General features: G+C 42.9%; 1 protein-coding gene across 8 annotated transcripts in view; it reads right to left on the reverse strand.

The window, feature by feature from the left end:
• C8H10orf90 (chromosome 8 C10orf90 homolog) overlaps positions 1-20,298 on the reverse strand; it is a 256,566-nt gene extending 236,268 nt beyond the window's left edge. For 2 of the 8 annotated variants that reach the window (XM_055093472.1, XM_055093467.1), the window contains exons 1-3: positions 19,245-19,377; positions 11,994-12,097; positions 10,758-11,005 (exon numbers count right to left, since the gene is read on the reverse strand). Coding sequence is in view for 4 of the 8 variants with exons in the window: in XM_055093466.2 (XP_054949441.1) it covers positions 19,245-19,484 (240 nt within the window). In the remaining 4 variants the exon portion in view is untranslated. Of the gene's footprint in view, positions 1-10,757; positions 11,006-11,993; positions 12,098-19,244 lie in introns of all 8 variants that reach the window. The other 6 variants (XM_055093466.2, XM_055093465.2, XM_055093471.2 and 3 more) reach the window with 5 other exon arrangements.
• Positions 20,299-21,479: the final 1,181 nt, after the last annotated feature.

Here is a 21,479-nt window from a genome sequence, read left to right on the forward strand (position 1 = left end):
TCTGTCACCTACACCAGCCCTCCTGACCCTGGTCCAGCCTTCCTTCCACCCGCCAACCACCTGCCACTTCACAGGTACAATCCTGCCAGACCCACCCTGCAGAAATTCTGTGGTCAAGCCTGGTATCTGCTAAGACAATGGTAACATCAACATCACATTGATCTACGGATTCCATCCGCAGCCAGAAGCAGTGCTCCCATGAGCTTTGACTAAACATTGTAGGTGCAATAATAGTAGAACCTCCCATATATGTAAGACTAAATGCTTTACAAAGCAACTCCTACATTACCTCACTTGTTCTCCCAAATCCTGCCATCATAGCTGGACTCAAATGAGCAAATATTTTACTGTTTTTGTTGTTTCCTGACTCTCCCTTCAAGATACCTGAGTACTCACTATGGGTCCTAATCTGCAATGCTAACATGCATAAAGCTCTGTATTCCAAGAGTTTTTCTCCCTGGGTTTGTAGCAAACTACTCTGACAGCAAAACCTTACCTGAACTAACCTAAGGCTATTTATGATATTAATTTATTCCATTGAGTGTGAATATTCATACATTTTATTAATTAAGCTTAATTACAGAGTTCTACCTCAGATTCTGATGGAGTTATTGCACAATATTATCTTTTTAAAATAAAAAAATTATTGTTGAATCACATCTGATTCCAAGAGTCTGAGATGGAGGATTGTCAATCAGTACTGTGGACATTTGATGAATACTCATCGCCAGCTTCTGGGTTAGGGTTTTCCATTAAGCAAGCAGAACAGGGACAGAAACGTTATACACAGCAGGAAAGAAGAGATGGGAGAAAACAGCTGAGAATTTCCCAGAGTCTATACAGAACACTGCTGCCAGTGCCCTCCCCCACTAACTTTGCCTGTCTGGACATGTGCGTAGTTTGCAGAGAAAACAGAGGAGACATCCCAAGTCTACTTGGATCCCAAGGAGGTAAAGACCAAAGGTGGATTTTTGGCTGCATCTTCTCTTTAAGATAAAGATAGACATTATTGGAGTCCAAAGGAAAGAGGACTATCTCTTTTCAGCATCTGAATGTCTCCTCCAAGGGATGTAGGAGGCTCCACCAGAGGGCAGACAGCACATGCGATGGACGGTTCCAGGTTGGACTGCTGATTGGTTGGTGAGCACAGACTCTAGTGGGGATGGTATGATAGGTACTCTCTACCGCTAATCTAGATGCAAGATTGATCTTTGCCAGCGTTGCATGTTTTTATTCAATCTTCTGAACCCTTCTGCAACAATAATTAATGTCAGATCAGTTTATGGATCAGCAGTGTATTTTCTGGTTAATGCAACCCTGCACCTATAATAACTCAAAACTGAGATTTATCGCTCTACCATGATTCCCTGTTCATGCTTCATCTCTTCATGTTTACATCTGGTTTAACTTTTTCTAATCTAAAATAAATCAGCATGAAAAGCATTAGATTTTTCATTTAGATTCTCAATTGCCTTTTATTACCGAGATAATATCCCTTATCTGATTGCAAATGGTAGGATTGTTCCCTTGTTAGGATCTGAATGAGGATGCTGCAGTTCAATCTATCTGTCTCTCCTTATTTCTCCTTCACTTTTGTTTTCAAGGGTGGTGGCTGGTGGGGTTCTGATATGAAAATGAGATGAATCAGGATGTAAAGTGGATATATTATTCCTACTATTTCTGCTCTTGGAGGTACATGGAGGAAGACAGCCTCCCCTGACTGTCTAATGAGATGTGGTCTGCAGAGCGTTCACTCTACATTTTCCCATCAGGTGACTTCAGCTCCCTGTGTGTTTGCAGGTATAAGCGAGAGCAGCAAGGACGAAGCACTTGGCTGGAGATTTCTATGCAAATATCAGCCATGAGGGGAGAATAACTCCAAAATATAGGCATGTTAAATACCCAGTTACCAAGTCAAATTTAGCTGAACTATTTTGTATATGAAAGAGGTAGATTTCCCCAGATTCCTTAAGTATTCCTTTCAGCATGTTCTATTATGTTTCTTATCATTTGTAACATTTTCTCTTTATAGGCATACCTCAGAGATATTGGGGGTTCAGTTGCAGACCACCACAATAAAGCAGATTATCACAATAAAGCAAACCACATGAATTTTTTGGCTTCCCAGGACATAGAAATGTTGTTTACACTATATTATATTCTATTAAAGGTGTATTATGTCAAAAAAAATGTACATACCTTAATTTTAAACTACTTACTGCTAAAACAAAAATGCTAATCATTTGAGCCTTCAACAAGTTGCAATCTTTTTCTGGTGGAGGGTCTTGCCTTGGTGTTGACAGCTGCCAGCTGATCAGGGTGGTGGTTGCTGAAGGCTGCAGTGGCTGTAGCAATTCCTTAAAATGAGACAACAATGAAGTTTGCTGCATCAATTGACTCTTCCTTTCACGAAACAGTTCTCTGTAGCATGTGAGGTTGTTTGGAGGCATTTCACCCGCAGTAGAACTTCTTTCGACTTTGGAGGCAATCCCCTCAAACCTCACCACTGCTCTATCAACAAATTTATAGAATATTCTAAGTCGTTTGTTGTCATTTCAACAATGTCCACAGAATCTTCACCAGGAATAGTTCCATCTCAAGAAACAATTTTCTTTGTTCCTTCATAAGAAGTGACTTCTCATCCATTAAAGTTTTATCATGAGATTACAGCAATTCAGTCACATCTTCAGGCTCCACTTCTAATTCAAGATCTCTTGCTATTTCTACAACATCTTTAGTTACTTCCTCCACTGAAGTCTCGAACCCCTCAAAGTCATCCATGAGGGTTGGAATCAACTTCTTCCAAACTCCTGTTAATGTGCTATTTTGACCTCCTTTCGTGGATCATGAATGTTCCTAATGGCATCTAGAATGGTGAATCTTTTCCAGAAGGTTATCAGTTTGCTTTGCTCAGATTCATCAGCAGAATCACTCTCTATGGCAGCTATAGCCTTAGGAAATGTATTTCTGAAATAATAAGGCTTGAATGTCGAAATTAATTCTTGATCTATGGGCTGCAAAATGGATGTTGTGTTAGGCATGAAAACAACATTAATCTTCTTGTACATTTCCATCGGAGCTCTTGGGTAACTGGGTACATTGTCAATGAGCAGTAATATTTTGAAAGGAATCTTTTTTTTCTAAGCAGCAGGTCTTAACAGTGGGCTTAAAATAGTCAATAAACCATACTGTAAATAGATATGCTGTGATCCAGGCTTTGTTGTTCCATTTATAGAGCACAGATAGAGTAGATTTAGCATTATTCTTAAGGGTCCTAGGATCTTCACAATGGGAAATGAGCATTGGCTTCAACTTAAGTTACCTGCTTCATTATCCCTAACAAGAGAGTCAGCCTGTCCTGTGGAAGCCAGGCATTGACTTTACCTCACTAACTATGAAAGTCCTAGAAGGCATCGTCTTCCAGTAGAAGGCTGTTTAGTCTCCATTGAAAATCTGTTGTTTAGTTTAGCCACCTTCATCAGTTATTTTCTGGATAACTTGCAGCAGCTTCTACATTAGGGTTGCTGCTTCGCCGTGCACTTTGATGTTATAAAGATGTTATTTCTTTAAACCTCATGAACCAACCTCTGCTAGCTTCAAACTTTTTTTATGTATCCTCCTCACCTCCCTCAGGCTTCATAGAATTATGGCTGGATTAGGCCTTGGCTTAAGGGAATGTTGTGGCTGGATTGATCTGCTATCCAGACCACTCAAACTTTCTCCATATCAGCAATAAGGCTGTTCTACTTTCTTATCATTCCTGTGTTCACTGGAGTAGCACTTTTAATTTCCTTCAAGAATTTTTCCTTTGCATTCACAACTTGGCTAACTCTTTGGTACAAGAGGCGCAGCTTTCAGCCTGACTGGGCTGTTGACATGTCTTCCTCACTAAGCTTAATCATTTCTAAACTAATCATTTCTAGCTTTTGATTTAAAGCAAGAGATGTGAACACTTCCTTTCACTTGAACACTCAGAGGCCACTTGAGCGTTCACTTGAACACTCAGAGGCTTATTAATTAGCCTAATTTTCATACTTTTGTAGCTCAGGAAATAGGTAGGGCTTAAGAGAGGGAGAGAGGTGAGAGAACAACTGGCTGTTGGAGCAGTTTCTTGATTAAGTTTGGTATGTTTTCTGGGTGCAATTTGTGGCACCTCAAGACAATTACAATAGTAATATGAGGCCGGGCGCGGTGGCTCACACCTGTAATCCCAGCACTTTGGGAGACCGAGGTGGGTGGATCATGAGGTCATGAGATCGAGACCACCCTGGTCAACATGGTGAAACCCCGTCTCTACTAAAATACAAAAAATTAGCTGGGCATGGTGGCACGTGTCTGTAGTCCCAGCTACTAGGGAGGCTGAGGCAGGGGATTCGCTTGAACCCAGGAGGCGGAGGTGGCAGTGGGCCGAGATTGTTCCACTGCACTCCAGCCTGGCGACAGAGCAAGACTCTGTCTCAAAAATATATATATATAGTAATATAAAAGATCATTGATCACAGATAACCAAAACAGATATAATAATGAAAAAGTTTGAAATATTGTGAGAATTTCTAAAATGTGACACAGAGACACCCAGTGAGCACATGCTTTTGGAAAAACAGCACAGATAGACTTGACCAACACGATTGCCACAAACCTTCAACTTGTAAAGTATGTGATATCTGCAAAGTACAATAAAGTAAAGTGCAATAGAATGAGCTGTACTTGACAATGTGAGCTGATGATTCTAGAACTGAGTCCATTTCTCATTCTGTGTGGAAACGTCCTTCCCCAGGAATTGTTTACCACCACTTCCTACTTTCCCCCAATTAGAGTCCTGAACAGTTTGAAATACTTTGAAATCAAATACACTGAAGTTACTCTGACTTTGGAACACCTCAGAGAGTTCTGGGAATTCAATAGACCACTTGACCCTTTAACTTTTAACTCAATTGTTGTTTTTCTTCTTTCAAAGCAACAGAGACAAAACAAAAAAAAAACAAAAAAAAAAAGAAGAAGAAGAAGAACAAAGGCATTTCCAGCTCCCTGGCTCACCTGTTTCCATGACATGCATGCCCTGGGCCTAGGGGGGAGAAGACCTTCAGATTTGGTATATTTTACCACTGGTGGTTGCTTTCTGTGATTTTTTTCAGCCAGACTGACAGAAAGGAGTCCTTTTCGTGGCTGACTTTCACACCTTCTCAGAATTAGGGGAAGTGATAACTTCTGCTTATTGAACACTAGAAAATTTGGTCCTTAAGAGCTTTATAACAGAAAAATCGTAGCAGCCACACCATGGAGTGCTTACCAAGGGCCAGGCACCATTCTAAATGCTTCACAGGCATTATGTAATCTCCATGGCAACTCCCAAAGGAAGGTACTACTGTAATCCCATTCTAAAGGCAAAGAAATGTTATTCTTATTAATAATAACATCAATAATAATGTGATCAATAACTTTTTGGGTTCTTATTGTGAGCCAAGGGCTTCCCTAAGTACTTCTCATACACAACTTACTCAAGCCTCAAAGCAGCACAAGAAGAAGGTACTCTTAGTAACTCCATTTTACATGTGAGGCAATTGACACTGAGGCAGCTAAGAGTCCATGAAAAATTGAAGAGTTAATGAATGGAAGAGTCAGGATTCATATCCAAGGTCACCTGATCAAGGCCAAGCCCTTGCTCCTCTGCTGCCTCAGTAGAACATCATTTCTTTAATTAAGATGCTAGAAGTTGTAACCGAAATTTATCACGGCCACACAATACTACATACTTCAGGATTTCAGCTACAAGACATTTCAGAACAGGCAACGCTATAGCTTTAGAGAGCAGACGGGCAGCTGCCAGGGACTGGGCTTGGAAGTGCGTTGAGTGCAAAGGGCACAGGAGACTTTTCGGCTTGTGGAAATGGCCTATGTCACGATTTGGTACTGGAGTTCAACTGTACCCATTTGTCACAACAAAATGAACTGTATGCTTCAAAAATGTATGAGTAATCATGTATGTAAGTTATATCTTAATAAGGCTGATTTTTAACAAATATATTGTGAATAAGCTTCAACTTAGCTTAGAATTTCAATTCAACAAACATACAACTAGTTCAGGAAACAGGACATGCACCTGACCTCAGGGATCTCACTGTCCAACAAAAGAACCTATAACTGACAACCATCCCAGGCATTCATACTTCGTGTTCTGTAAACACAGGTAAGTGCAGGGCCAGTTTCATGGGTGTGAGACCCGTGAATCTGCATAGGGGCCAGTACTCAGAAGTGCCATTCATTCAGTTTAATGTCACTATTTTGAATGTTTTTTTTTTAATTGTGGTAAAATATACACGACATAAAATTCACCATTTAAATCATTTTCAAGTTCACAATTGAGCACGTTCACAATTTGTACAACCATCACCACTAACCATCTCCAGAACCTTTTTATCATCCTGAACAGCATCTCTGTACCTATTAAATGATAATTCCCCATTCCTCCTCCTCCCAGCCCCTGGGGGCCTCTATTTTACATTCTGTTTCTGTGAATTTGACAATTCCGGGTTCTTCGTGTAAGCAGAGTACAACAACGTTTGTCCCTTTGTGTTGGATTATTTCATTTGGCATCATATCCTCACAGTTCATCCAAAGGTGGGCTGCGTTTTCACTCTGTTGAGTGTCCTTTAATGCACCCAATATTCCATTTGTATGAAGTCCAGTTGATCAATTTTTTTTCCTTTGTGGGGCTGTGCTTTTGATATCACCATCTTGAACATTTTAATACTTTGTCTTTTTTTTTTCTTTTTTTTTTGAGACAGAGTTTCACTCATGTTGCCCAGGCTAGAGTGCAATGGCCCCATCTCAGCTCATTGCAACCTCTGCCTCCTGGGTTCAAACGATTCTCCTGCCTCAGCCTCCCGAGTAGCTGGGATTACAGGCGTGCGCCACCACACCTGGCTAATTTTTGTATTTTTAGTAGAGACAGGGTTTCTCCATGTTGATCAGGCTGGTCTTGAACTCCCAGCCTCAGGTGATCTGCCTGCCTCGGCCTCCCAATGTGCTAGGATTACAGGCATGAGCCACTGTGCCCAGCTACCAATATTTTGTCTTTGAACTTGTGTTTTGTGGCAGCCAACAGGACTATGGGGCATGCTGGGGGCAGAGGAGGCACATGCACTCCTTCACCACCCCATTGACATAAGGTGCTCCTCATTCACAGACTTTGGGTGAACCTACAAAGTCTGGGTGTGGGAGTTCAGGAAGATGCACAGTGAGTACAAGGTGAGCGCATTCTGTCCCAGAACAAGGACGTTGAAATGCCAACAGCCATGAGGTCCCGCTTCCCATTGGAACCAGACTGACTTCAAAGGCAGACAGAAGGCAGTGATGTTCTGAAAAACATGAGTGATCAGTAGCCCTATCAAAATCTCTCTTACTCATGCTACTTCCCTGTATAGCCAGCCACTTATGCTGAAGTGATGACACAGAAGGAAAAGAAAGACAGGGCAACCCTAGTTCCTTTCCTTGTAGTCTTTCCTCATTCATCAGCAGGCCAAAGGGCAGAGAATATTGGTAAAATTATAGGAAGCAATGAAATTAAAAACAGTTGAGTTGTTGTTTGCAGCACTTCCATTATTCTGGTTTGAATGAAATACATATATGCGTCTATAAGCTACAAAAAACATGAACTCTGTCATTTAGGTGAATCCACCTGTGAGCTAAATGGTTTTTGTATTTGTGTTAAAACTGTCATTGCACAATGTAAAGCTGAACAGTAAAATTTGTGATAATAATTTACCATTTTAATTTTTACTTAGACCACCATTAAATAGCAAATTTAAAACACTGTAAAAAAGTCAAGAGAAAGACTACAGAATAGAATGAAACTTATTTGTATTTTAGTACCATTGCTGACAATTTTCCTCGGTTTTCATGGATTGATTGATTGATCGATTGAAATGGGGTCTCACTATGTTGCCCAGGCTGGTCTTGAATGGGCTCAAATGATCCTCCCACCTCAGCCTCCCAAAATGCTGAGATTACAAGCGTGAGCCATTGCTCCTAGCCCTTTCCCTAGTTTTAAAACAAGGGAATCAGATTTTCATTTCGCAAGCTTCCTCCAGATTGCAGAGGCTGAACCTGAATAAATAGCCATTATTGTGGAGCTACTCCACAGAGTCTTCATGGTTTCTTTTCCTGTATATCTGACAGCCAGCACAGTGGCTGCACGCATTGGGAACTACAGAGCTTTCCTACTTCCAATCAGCAGTGAGGATATAAGCACACGGCATCTCCCATTCACTTCTGAGCCTCTCTGCATATCCAATAGCCAAGTCCCTTTCACACAGCTGACCCAGGACATCACCACCAAACAGGCTGCCTTGAAAACTAGCGCAATATGAGGCAGCCAACCTAGAGCCATGCACTGAGAAGCTGGCAGTTTCCAGAAAGCATCAGTGAGGAGTTGAGTGCATTTGTGGCTAAAATAAGGGGATCTGTGAACTTTCTGTAAATTGAGGGCTGAATCAGAGGCATCTGAGCCCTGACATAGGCCCTTGGTTGCCAATGCACTTGCCCCTGGCTGCTAGCTACTCTGCTGGGAGGTGGTTGCTTGCATTAGACATAAAATAGCAAGCAACGTGTTGTTTACTTTGAGAAAATATTTCTCCCATTTGTCTTCGGCCCTATTGGTTTCTCTAATACGTTATTATTCCTAAATTTGGGATATTTTCCAAGATACTCATTTTTAGAGCTGTCTCAAAGTCCTTTCTAGATGGAGAAGAGATAAAAATTAGACTCACAGAGAGGAAATTAAATAATTCTGCTTTTTGGAATTGGATTAATGAAAACATTGATCAAACAAAGTGACCTTCATTTTTAGCTTCATTTGGACAAACTAGAGCTGTTACCTGTTTGTCCATCTGTCTGTCTGTGATCACTGAAAAATGAGTGAATCTGTAATATAGACTAATGTAAGTATTGAATCAAGGAAGATCTCTTACATGCACTGAGTAATCAACCATCATGCACCCTGGCCCCAGGTGCTCATCTAACACATACCGCATGCACTTCTGTTTATTCATTTCTTCGTTCATAATGCATCCCACAAATGTCTACTGAGTGCTGGTCTGGTGCCAGGGGCACATGGTGAGCTAGAGCAGATGATGTGCACTTTGCCTCATGGAGCTCCCAGACAGAGACTCCAACCTACGTGCTTTCAATCCCAAGGGCTCCTTCTATTTCCTTTACTCCACAGATGCAAAAATTTAAAATATAGTGTGGCAGGCCAAATACTCAGATGATTTTTAAGATTCCCCTTGGTGTACACGCCCTATATGTTCCCCTGTCTTTGATGGTGAAAAGATCCTATGAATGTGACGGGCTATCATATCCATGATTAAGTTACATTATATGGCAAAAGGGTTGGGTTTTACTGACATAATTAAGGCTACTAATCAGTTGACATTGAGTCAATCAAAAGGGAGATTATATCAGACAGGCCTGACCTAGTCAGGTGAGCCTTTTATAGAAGTCAGAGAGATTCAAAGTAGCAGAGATTCTCCTTCTGGCCTTGAAGAAGCAAACAACATATTGTGAGCTGCCCACGGCTAGAGCCTCAGACAGTGACCTGAAGCAGTCCTCTAAAAGCTGAGAATGTCTCTGGCTAACAGCCAGTAAGAAAATGGGGACTTTAGTACTGTAGCCACAAGGAACTGAATTCTGCCAAGAACCAGTGATCTTGGAAGAGGATCCCAAAGCCTCAGAGATCACAGTCTCAGGTGACACCTTGATTCAACCTGAAGACATCCTAATCAGAGAAGCCATCTAACTAACCTACACCAGGACTTCTGATCTACAAATAATCAGTGGTGTTGTTTTAAGCTGCTATGTATGTAATAATTTGTTAGGCAGCAATAAAAAACAAATACAGATGGTGTCTGCCAGATTTTTTCCTTTTTCTAATAGCCAATCATAACAGACACAATACATGATCCTGCCTTAAATTGATATCATCTCAGTCATAAGTACAGCAGCTAGCTGCTTCAGTTAATTTGTGCATGGTGATCATTTCCCTTGGACTGGAGAACCCCTACTGTTAACCCTGTGGACCATGATTTTGGAAACACTTAACGTGGCATGGGACAACCTTGAGAATCTGGCTTCTGCTATTGTATGCTTGACACAAATGTCATTAACTTGGAAAACTTTTAGCCATTATTTCTTCAAATCTTTTTTCTCCTCACTCCTCCCCCACATTCTTTCTGTGTATCTAATCATATGTGTGTTGGGCTTCTTGATATCATCCTCCAGGTCACAGGAGCAGCATCCATAAAGTACTAGTTACAATTTGCTTGCACCCAGGGGCCACGTCTTTGTGCCATGGCTCTATGATAGAGTTGGAGATGGCAGGAAAACGTATGTTCAAACTTGGACAACAACAACAACTCATTTTCATGGGGTACAGCCTCCATGCCAATTCCAAGGCTCAACCCTTTATATAGGTTATCTCTTTCAATGCCCCCAGCAACGCTATAAGGCAGATATTATCATTGTTCATATGAATACAGATGAGAAAACTAGGCTCAAAGAGAACAAGAAAATTGCCAAGGTCACTCAGCTAGTAAGAACCCAGACAGTCTCAACCCAGTGCTCTTTCTCTTAATCACACCACCACCTGTCATCTGCCATCTCTTCTCTCCCTTGGTTTGGCTGAAATGTGGATATGGTTTCCCCACAAGTTCCCAATTCCCTGATGGAAATTGACCAAAATGATGTCAGATAGATCTTACAGTGCTCTTTCTTGCTGTCTCTCCCTCTCCGAATCTCACTCTTGCTCTCTCTCTCTTTTTTTTATTTTTTCTCTCTTGTCTTCATTTTGGAAAGTTCATTGATCTTTTCTTCTGCAGCATCCAATCTGCTGTTAATCCCATCCAGTAAAATTTCCATTTTAGATAGTGTCATTTTTTTCTTATCAAGAAGTTCTTTTTAAAAAATCATCCATTTCTTGCCCCATTATGGTGATGTCTTTTCTTAAATCCTTGAATTTAAAGGGAGAACAACATAATTATAATATTTGTAATAGCCTTTTAATAGATCATTGCTTGCTAATTCTCTCATTTGCATCATTAATGAATCTGTTTTTACTAACCAGTATTATCTTGGTTATGAGTCATATGCTCTGGATTCTTTGAATGTTTAGTAATTTTGATTGGATGACAGACATGGTAAATTTTGTATTATTGCTTGCTGGATTTTGTTGTAGTCTTGTTAAAAAAAAAAAAAAAAAAGGTTGAACTTTGTTTGCCAGCTAAACCACTTGAGGAATGGCTTGATTATTTCAACAACTGGTTTTAAAATTATTATGGGTGGATCTAGGGTAACCTTTACTGAGGCTAGTTTAGCCGCACTACTAAGACATGACCCTTCTCGGGGCTCTAGGTGATTTTCCCTGTATTCAGTGAGGTCTCTACATTCCAGGTGGTAAAGGACCCGAATGATTCATGGCTCTGAGGTAGTGCTGAGAAGGGCTCATGTCACAGCTCCCCAGTAAGGTGTTCTTTCCTTGCCAGTTTTCTCTGTCTGGTCATAGAGACTTTCTCCCTACACAGCACAGATTAATTTTCAGCCAGACTTAAGAGGGCCTGAAGCAAACTTCTGGAGCTCTTTTTTTTTCCTCTCAAGAAGTGTGCCTTGCAAATTACAGTCACACCCTGTGTCTCCTCAGCTCAGAGAGACTACTGGGTTCTGTTTAGGTCTTCCCTTCCTGTGCCCCCACTCAGTAATTGCCATTCCTTCTGCCTAAAATGTCCTCCCCTTCCCTATTTGCCTATACTCTCTCTGTCCCCCCACGCCTGGAAACCTCCCACTCTTCCATAAAGAATGTGCCCAAAGGTCTCCTCCGTGCATTCTTGCTGAGTTCTCTGGATCCACAACTCTGGGTAGACACCCTGGCCTGGCATCATTGGGATGGGTGCCTCCTTGATCAGATGATAAGCCTCTTTGACCTCTGTGTCCCCAGCACCTACCACAGTTCCTGGCACATAGTAGGTCCTTAATACATATTTGTTACAAGAGCCAGCCCAAGTGTTTCCTCTTTAATCCGTCTGCTCCACTAGAGGAGGAAGAGGACCTAGAGTGGCAAAAACAGAGGGTGGTAAGAACACACGTGGTCCTCAGAACTGTAAGGAAGTTCTCAGTGAGAAAGCTGCGGAGGGACAAATGTCTCAATCAGAAGGAAAGAGAAAGAGCACCCGATTTAGAGGGGCATGATAACTGCTCCTAACCACTTGATTCTGGTGTAGTTGACTTTCTCTGTAGTTAGCTCTGAACCTCCCTGGGTTCTAGCTGTTGTTGTCAGGAGATGTGCTGCCCCCCACCCGGCACCACCTGAGAAGTACAATCTGCAGAAGAAGACGTAACATAGATGGAATCCTCTTTCCGCCGCTCCTAACTGTGTCACTGTGCAGCCTGCACCATCTCTCTGGCCTCACAGAATTTTCTCTTTGGAAAAATAGGCCTCATGTGTCTCACACAGCTGTGGTGAGCTTCAATGAGGCAATTCAGGAATCAGCTGACACCCGCCTCTTTTGTTCCATCTCCGTCTCTCAGCTCTCCTTGCACGCAGTGGTCCTGGCTTCCACACTGTCCTCTCTGACTCACATCTGCCCCCACCCCCTGCCCTTCTACACGCCAGTTTTCTTAACATGGACAATTCAGCTGGCTTTTTTGTGACTTTCTTTGGGGTTCATGCGGTTGGAAAATATTGGTCTAGAACTTGCAGATCATGGGTTCAGAACTGCAACAGAACCACCAAGTACTCTATTTAAAAACATAGATTTCTGGACGCCGCCCCTCCCAGAACCCAGGGGTCTGAATTCTTAGAAAGTTCTAAGGATTCTAAAGTACACTAAGGTGTGAGGGCCATGCAATCTTCCATAAGATGGTAAAACCCCATTTAGATCCTTGCCCCTAGGGAGGTCCATTTTATGTCGAAAATGCCTCATTAATGCTTTCTGCCTTAGCCCTATCTTTATCGTGAGGGAATCAGGTGTGGATGAACTCACACTCTCAAGAGTCTCTTGTCCATGATGGAATTTGCAGCTGGCCCCAGGAGCAGGCATGCTCTAAATGAAAACTGTGCATTCAGGTCCTGGCCAATTTGATGACTAATCTCTGAATTGCTTGGGGGATGGAGATTACCCTGAGCCAAGAATATAGAAGGTCATAAGTCTCTGTGACCTGACGCCCTGAGTGTGGGGAAGCAGGGAAAGGAAGTGTTTCACCCCAATTTAAACAAGACCTGCTTACAAAGCAGCAGCACCCATAAATCACTGGTTACAATTCGCCTGCACCCAGGGGCCACGTCTTGGTGCCGTGGCTCTGTGTCACTTTCACGGGGTACAGCCTCCATGCTAGCCCCAAGACTTAACCCTTTATATAGGTTATCTCTTGTAATGCCCCCAGCAACGCTATAAGGCAGATATTATCATTGTTCATATGAACACAGATGAGAAAACTAGGCTCAAAGAGAAGAAAATTGCCAAGGTCACTTAGCTGGTGAGAGCCCAGACAGTCTCAACCCAGTGCTCTTTCTCTTAACCACACCACCACCTTTCATCTGCCGTCTCTTCTCTCCCTTAGTTTGGCTGAAATGTGGATATGGTCTCCCCACAGGTTCCCAATTCCCTGGTGGAAATTTACCAAAATGATGTCAGATAGATCTTATAAGCCTTAGCTGCCAATGCCCTGGGTCAGCTCACACTTGACCTCTCATTAAATACTGTCCATTGTAGCGAGATTGGAGACCTCACTCACCAGATTTCAGATATGCCTCCTGATGCAACAAAACTGACTTCAGACCTCTAACTCCTCACACCTTTTTAGGACCTTGCCCTCTGACAGGCAGCTCCAGTTGACAGGTGCAGGGAGGGCTGGAAGAATATGGCGAGAGGGCAGCATTGAGACCCAAGTACAGCCATTTCATTTCCCTCTTGGCTCTTCTCATGTCTGCATTTGAATGGAGGCCATCAGCCATTGCCAGTGGAGGCTGAGCTGAGGCTTCTAGGAGGAGCCCCAGCACCCACCAGACAGCAGGCAAGGCACAGGAATGAGGCAGGGGCTCCCAGCCTGTTGGCAGAGTGGCAGAGCTCATGGAAATCTTTATTGCCCTTTGTGAAACAGCCTTTTCTCAGCCCTCCTCAGGCTGGAGGTAGAGTCTTCACTGCAGTCAGAGCCATAAGCACATTACAGCAAAAATACTGCTTGGAGGCTGGGACTTCAGGGGGAAAGGTGAGACTCCAAACTTTGATCTGGCTAAGCTCTTCAACTTGGTCTGGAAATAGGGAAAATTGTTTTGCACCTTTTGATAACTGTGAGAAGAAAGGAAATGTTCGCTTTACCTCCTGTTTGGTCTCAGTGACCTCTTTATTTCCTGAATCAAGTTCTCTTGAAGCCCAAGTACTTAACTTGAGTGCTTTTATTTTACAAGACTGAACGGTGTACTCCAACCACTGGAAAACATTCATCAAAGCCCAGAGCTAAGTTTCCAAACTATGGTGGTATATTGAAACCACTCTGGGAGACTTCTTCCAGCCATGATAGAGTAACCAGACAACCGCTAGGAAACAATGATTTCCAGATATTGAACAACAAGCAATGCAGCACTATGACCCCTGAGAGGAGGAAAACAAGAGAGGTGAGTCCTACAATTGTCCCCACCTGGAGGCAGTGTCCAGGCTGCAGCTTAGGAGGGGAAACTCAGCTGAGCCTGGGGTCTTTGCTGAGTGGAGGAGGTAGAGACGGAAATTAGAGAGGCCAATGTAGCTGGAATTTAGGAAGAGGAGAACTGCAAAGGAGAATTCCAGCAGCCTGCAGGGAACTTCCCAGGTCTTTGCCTGAATACTGATCTGCACCTGCCCAAGAGAAAAATACCTGAAACCAAGAAAAGAACTTCCAGAAAGTGGTAGGTCACATCATTCAGGAGCTATTTGGAAGCAATTTAGGTTCCCGCCAGCCCAGGTACAAACACCTTGTCACACGTGAGACATCAGGTGGAGTCCTCAGAAGGGTCATGTTGTAACACTGGGACTAAATTAGCCCACATCAGGGTTTCTAGGCCTCAACACCATGGACATTTTCAGCTAGGTAATTCTTTGTTGCGGGGTTGAAGGTGGCACTGCCCTGTGCATTGTAGAATATTAGCTGCATCTCTGGCCTCTACCCATTAGACACCAGTAGCATTTTCCCCAAGGTTGTCACAACCAAACTGTCTGCAGACATTACCAAATATCCCCAGGGTATTTCAACAAGCCCAAACAAATCGAAAAAATAAGCCTCAAAAGGGTCAAGCTGTTTTCAAATAACTTAATAAAATCAAACACCAAACAATGTAAGATTCACAATATCCAAAATTCAATTTTAAAATTACCTAGTGTGCAAAGAAGCATGACCCATAATCAGGAGGAAAATCAATCACTAGAAATGATGCAGAAATAACAGATGTTGATAAAATGAGGAGACAAGGACCTTAAAGCAGCTCAAGAAGGTAGAGGAAAGCATGAGCACGAGGAGGGGCGTGGGAGATGAAAGGAGTCACCTGGTAAGTGTTCTTCCTTGTTTGTCATTGCCAATGCCTTCACGCTGCTCTGGGCCCACTGAGTCACAATGGCCATGGCTGCACCAGAGGCATATGCAGTTCTTTAAAAAGTTCACTATGAGGCCAGGCACGGTGGCTCACACCTGTAATCCCAGCACTTTGGGAGGTCAAGGCGGGCGGATCATGAGGTCAGGAGTTCGAGACCAGCCTGGCCAATATGGTAAAACCCCATCTCTACTAAAAGTACAAAAAAAAATTAGCCGGGCATGGTGGCGGGTGCTTGTAATCCCAGCTACTCAGGAGGCTGAGGCAGGAGAATCATTTGAACCCGGGAGGCGGAGGTTGCAGTGAGCCAAGATCGTGCCACTGCACTCCAGCCTGGGCGACAGAGTGAGACCCTGTCTCAAAAAAAAAAAAGTTCACTATGATTCTACTCAGCCAGAATTCAGCACTACTGGCTAAACCCAATTTTTTTTTTGTTTGTTTTGTTTTGTTTTGTTTTGTTTTGGAAACAGAGTGTTGCTCTGTCGCCCAGGCTGGAGTGCAGTGGCACAATCTCGGCTCATTGCAAGCTCTGCCTCCCGGATTCATGCCATTCTCCTGCCTCAGCCTCCCAAGTAGCTGGGACTACAGGCAACTGCCACCACACCCAGCTAATTTTTTGTATTTTTAGTAGACACAGGGTTTCACTGTGTTAGCCAGGATGGTCTTGATCTCCTGACCTCGTGATCCACCCACCTCAGCCTCCCAAAGTGCTGGGATTACAGGCGTGAGCCACCACACCCAGCTGACTAAACCCAATTTTTTAAAAGAATGAATAGAAAAAGGAGATGGAAATGATGATGGAGATTTTGAAAAATATCAGGAGGCATGGCCAAATAGTGATTTCCAAATACAAAATCTTTCTTTGGCTCATTTAGTGATTAAAGGCATTAGAAACTGTCGCCTGTCAGAGGACAGATGGGTGAGCCTTAGCTGATGCATCTCAGCCTGCACCTACCATCAGAAAGGTCTCCACAATCAATCAGGAGATGCTCACTTACATTCACACCATAGGAGATATGAGCACATCACTGAATTCTATGAGGTTTCCCTTCCCAAGCTGGCAAAACCATGCAAGCTCTGCTGCATAGAGAGTCTCAGAAAGTGTCCCTGCTTGCCATGCGGACAGAAGGCAGAGCTCCAATATAGGCTCATCCCATCCTCCAGTTATGGCTACCTTGATGTCTGAAATTCATCAAAAACATACGCAGGGGGAGACATGCCCTTAACAAACTGTATTTCTCAGAGTTTGGGGCATTTTTAGAGTGTGCAGACATCAAGTCTTTGAAAATATGAACCCAGGGACCTTCAGCACCCCTCACCATCACCTGCTCCCAATCCTGGTAACTTTCAGCGCAGCAGGCTCTGCTCCTTGTTCCTATCAGAAGGAAGTCTATGTAAAGGTATGCGTGTGGTTGGATCATCCCTGGGCTGCAGTTCAGCTGGTGAGAGGTGGCTTCTCCAACCATTAAGACAGCTCAGGACTAAGCCCATGGTTTTGGAAAAATTTGAGTCTGTAGGTTTTACACTAAAACCAAGCAGATTTGCAGGACCTCATGGGAAGAACTTGAAATCCATAAGGTTTTTACAGAAATAAAATCTCCAAAACTCACTTTTGCCAGATAACCAGCCAGTTTCTTTAATCTAGCACCTTTGTGCATTGAGAGTTCATCCCAGAGACCCTGCTCATTTGTCAGCCCATTGAGTACTTTGTGGTCAAAGCCCAGGGCAGGTTAACCAATGGCCTTGAAGCTGATAGAAGAGAAGGAGTCACCAGGCCAAGTCCAAAGGCAGAACCCAGAAGTGCTAATTGGGGTCTCTCAGCAGTTCAGCTTGGGAAATTGAGCAAGGAAGTTTCCTTCTTCCTAAATTTCCTAATCTAAATAATGCTGAGATGTCATGGTAGGAATAACATGAAGAATAATTTAATGGATGTGGAATATTTTAAAATCGGAAATGTTTGCTACCAAAAGTCAAGAGCAGACCTTGAAGTTCAGAGGGACAGGGGGTGCAAATCCCATCTGATGGTTTTCAAACTTGGCCCGCCCTAGAGCTGAGGAGGCAGGCCCTTCCTGGACAACTTGGGGAGTCATGGACACAGTGAGGCCCATCCAGCCCATCAGACTGATTGTGGGTGGGGGCTTGGATCTGGCATTCATTTTAACATTAGTGGCTCGGTTGTTGGCTGTCAATAGTAGCAGCATATTGGGCCCTGAAAAAAACGTAGCTGTGACTGTCATATATTTGAAGTTTTTTGTAACCTCCTAAAAAGGTGTACTTTTTTCATATTGTTTTAATCAGTGTGGCTATAGGAATAAGTGAAGTTTTATATACGAAGAAAACGAGAATGCCAGATCTACCATTTGCTACATAGGGTTTAAAATGAAGCTATGAACACTTTTGTAAAATGCATGATAATGTAATTCAACAAGTTTTTCTCTCTCTGGAGGACTGGAAAATAACCTCAGTGAAAATTATGCAATGATAAAATTCTGTCCCCATCTGATTAATTACTTGTGAATAATGACATCTCTGATTTCTTTCAATTATATTCTAATTGCACACCTTTTGCTCCGGTTGATTGGGCAATGAAGTAATGAACAACTATTACTGAATTTAATTAGCACCATTATTTCTGTGGCCTTTACATCTCTGTTGTGAACATGGAAATTCACACTCCCAGGGCTGGAACTGGAAGAAGCCAGCCTTGAACCTTGAAAAACCTGTTCCTTCCACACTGTGCTGGCTTCCTTCTGCCCAGCCTGGGGAACAAAGACCTGGCATATTTGCCAGTATTCATGGGAAGGCTTTCCTAATAACAGCATCAATATTCAGAAAGGTTACCTTTTCATAAGGCATTAGCAATTTGCATGTTACATCTATCAAAAGAGAAGGGTAAATGAGCTATATGGGAGTCAATTACAATGTCGTTCATAATTTATTCCATGTACAATAAAGAGCCGATCAGATTTCATGCGTGTTTACTTTCTGAAAAGATAACTGCTAGTGGCTGATACTAGTTGCAGAATACAAATATGTTTCAGAGTAATGTGTTTATCTCACTTTGACATTTTAAATCTCCAAAGTTCTCTCACTCTCTCTCTCTTTTTTTTTTTTTTACAAAGTTGTCTCTGCCTGAAAATTAGAGCTTGCTCTCAAAAATAAAAGATCATTCTTACTGGCCTAACTTGAATCATTCTATTTTAACTCGATGAAGGCACGTCATACATATTCTCCTACAAAACACAACAGGAAACGAGTAGGAATTTGCTTTTAAAGACAGGTGATTGCAAACATACAGAGCTAAGAATATTTAACTCACAGAAACATGCTGTAGTTTCTAAACATGGATACAAATTACCCAACTCAGTGTCTTTGGAGCACCAATAAAGTTTGTAAATGCAGACATGTGTCATCGTAAATTAACTTCATCCGATATACTTTCCCCCTCCCCCATATTTCAAAAACTAAAATAAATTCAGAAATGAAGAAGGCTTTTCCAAATCCCTTAGGGAAGTCTACAAACACAAATGATTAATTTATTAGACCAGATAAAACACCTGAACTGTCTGATGAGCAACACGTCCATCTCTCTCTGAGTCAAGCATGTACCCACTCACCCACCCAGGCTCAGCCATACCTCATATCTGCTGGCTGTCTGCTCAGCCGTCTTCAAGCCTTGACACATATGGATGATACAAACTTTGGCTCTTCTCTGGGAGGGAAACCAGTTACTCTTCACAAAATCCATGACCATCACATGGTTTTTCAACTCTGTACTAAATGTTTTTATCTGGAAAGTCCGATGCACGGCCGTTTCTGTGTAGCGGGCAGCATACCCCTGCGGATGAGTTTTTGTAGGAATTCCAGAGTGCTGCATGAGACTCAGAATCTTGTGACTTTAGCTAGCGAGACTGGCAAACACAATTTTCTTTGTTTAACCCAGGTATTGAGTGCAACAGGAGGGACTTGGGCAGTGCCCCAGCTCGGACCTGTCCCAGTGTTTTCCAACTCCAGAGCTAGTTGTCTCAATATCCCAGCTACATTTGTGAAGGATGTGGATGTGGGAACCTCAGGGTGACCTTTACGTGCCAAAAAAAAAAAAAAAAACAAACTTCTTGTTGTGGTCTGTTTCCAGCCTCACGCCTGAGCTCTCGGGTCACTCAAAGTCTTCTCTGATTTCAAAGAAGTATTTCTCTTTCCACTGCATTGAAGTTTTGAACACAGAATTCACCCAGTTACTGAGAGATTCAATATGTTTGTCAGTCTCTACCCCCTCAAATCCAAAGAAATTATTTACAGGGCTCTGTACAAAGGAACTAGGAGGAATAATCGTTGCTTTTTAGAATTCCTGCTTTTACTTGCCAGGACTGAAAGGAACAAGTGCAGGCTGCCTACCAACACAAAGAGCGTCCTCAGCCCTGGAGAAGAAAACATTCAAGTGAAAAAGAGAACTCCCAGCGCAGAAGCAGCAACAGCTGCAAGAGGGCATCAGAAAAACAGCGCGTCACGTGGGGGCTGGGGGTGGAGTCCACTCGCCTAGAAGGGGGCTCTGGTCCTGGGTCAACCATGGGAAGTTCCCTCACCACCCTGAGCCTCAGTTTACCAGGAGGAAAACTGGAATGAAAATACCCCATCTGCCACTCACAGGGTTATTGTTAGGATCTGGGGAGCAAAACAGTGAAACAACAACACAGAATAGAGTCACGTTAGGCATCATTTTGAAAGTACAGTTGCGCGTTCTCTACCCAAATTATTTTGCACAGTGTTCGCTACACATATGATAATGGAGATTAACACAATGCTAATAATTATCAGATTCTAAATTTCAAGTCAATTAGAATTGCAGATCCATGGTATATGCCTCACTTTATTTCATGTTTTGATGCCATTTCTATTAACCTAGTAATTTAGAAGTGAAAATGGCAAGCCTTGGATCAAGGGTGTGCGCCAAGAGGAAGCAGATGAGAGCATCGTGGCTGTGCTCCAAGTCCAGACACAGAACTCTTCTCCACAGGTGACCTTCTCTTGGCAGAGACACCCCCTTGAATAATTAAGTCACCTGCCCCACATTGAAAGCCATGGGAGAGGCTAAAGGAAGAAGAGCCTCCAGATAACTTTCCTGAAAACAGAGCTGCAGTCCTAGCCCAGAACTGTGAGACTTCCTGCTGTGGGTCGCAGCTTTGCATGTCACACTCAGCAGGGCTAGGACTTGGGGGCTAAAATGCTGAACTTCCACCTTCGGAGCAATGGAAGTATTGAAGACGGGAACTGTAATGAAGGAGGAGACAGAAAAGACTTTAGAGATCATTTAGGCCAACATTCTCATTTGAGTGTTAAAGTAGAAGACCTACAGAGACTAAATGCTGGCTCAAGATCACACAGTGAAATGGAGTTCATGGTTCCTTAAACAGAACACAGCCCGGGTCTGCCTGGGGCTCTCCCAAGGATGTCAAAGAGAGTGTCAACACCCAACTGATGGCATCCATGGCTGACTCAAACCTGAGAGTCATGCTGGAAACTCCCAGGGAGCTACACCATGGAGCGCCATCTTGGATTTGGAAGCAATGTGATAAAGAAAGCCACGGGAGACATTTGAGCAATAAAAACATGAAAATTGAACAGGGACACCAAGGAAAGAGGGGATCTGCTTCATGTTTGGGCACAGGGAAGGTCATTCCTTGTGTCCCCAAAAACGCCATTTAAACCAGCTCCCATTTGTGTCTATCTGCTCCTGTCCAGGAGACCCCGCAAGGCAGATAACAAATAATAAAGTCTTTTCTTCCACCGCTACACACATTAAAGGACTTTGGACAATGCTGAGGCCAGCAGGACTGGTCATCAGCTACCCCGAGACCAGGACTGGTCGTCAGCT

Source organism: Pan paniscus, chromosome 8, assembly GCF_029289425.2.
Source record: "Pan paniscus chromosome 8, NHGRI_mPanPan1-v2.0_pri, whole genome shotgun sequence".
NCBI classification, from domain to species: Eukaryota; Metazoa; Chordata; class Mammalia; order Primates; family Hominidae; genus Pan; species Pan paniscus.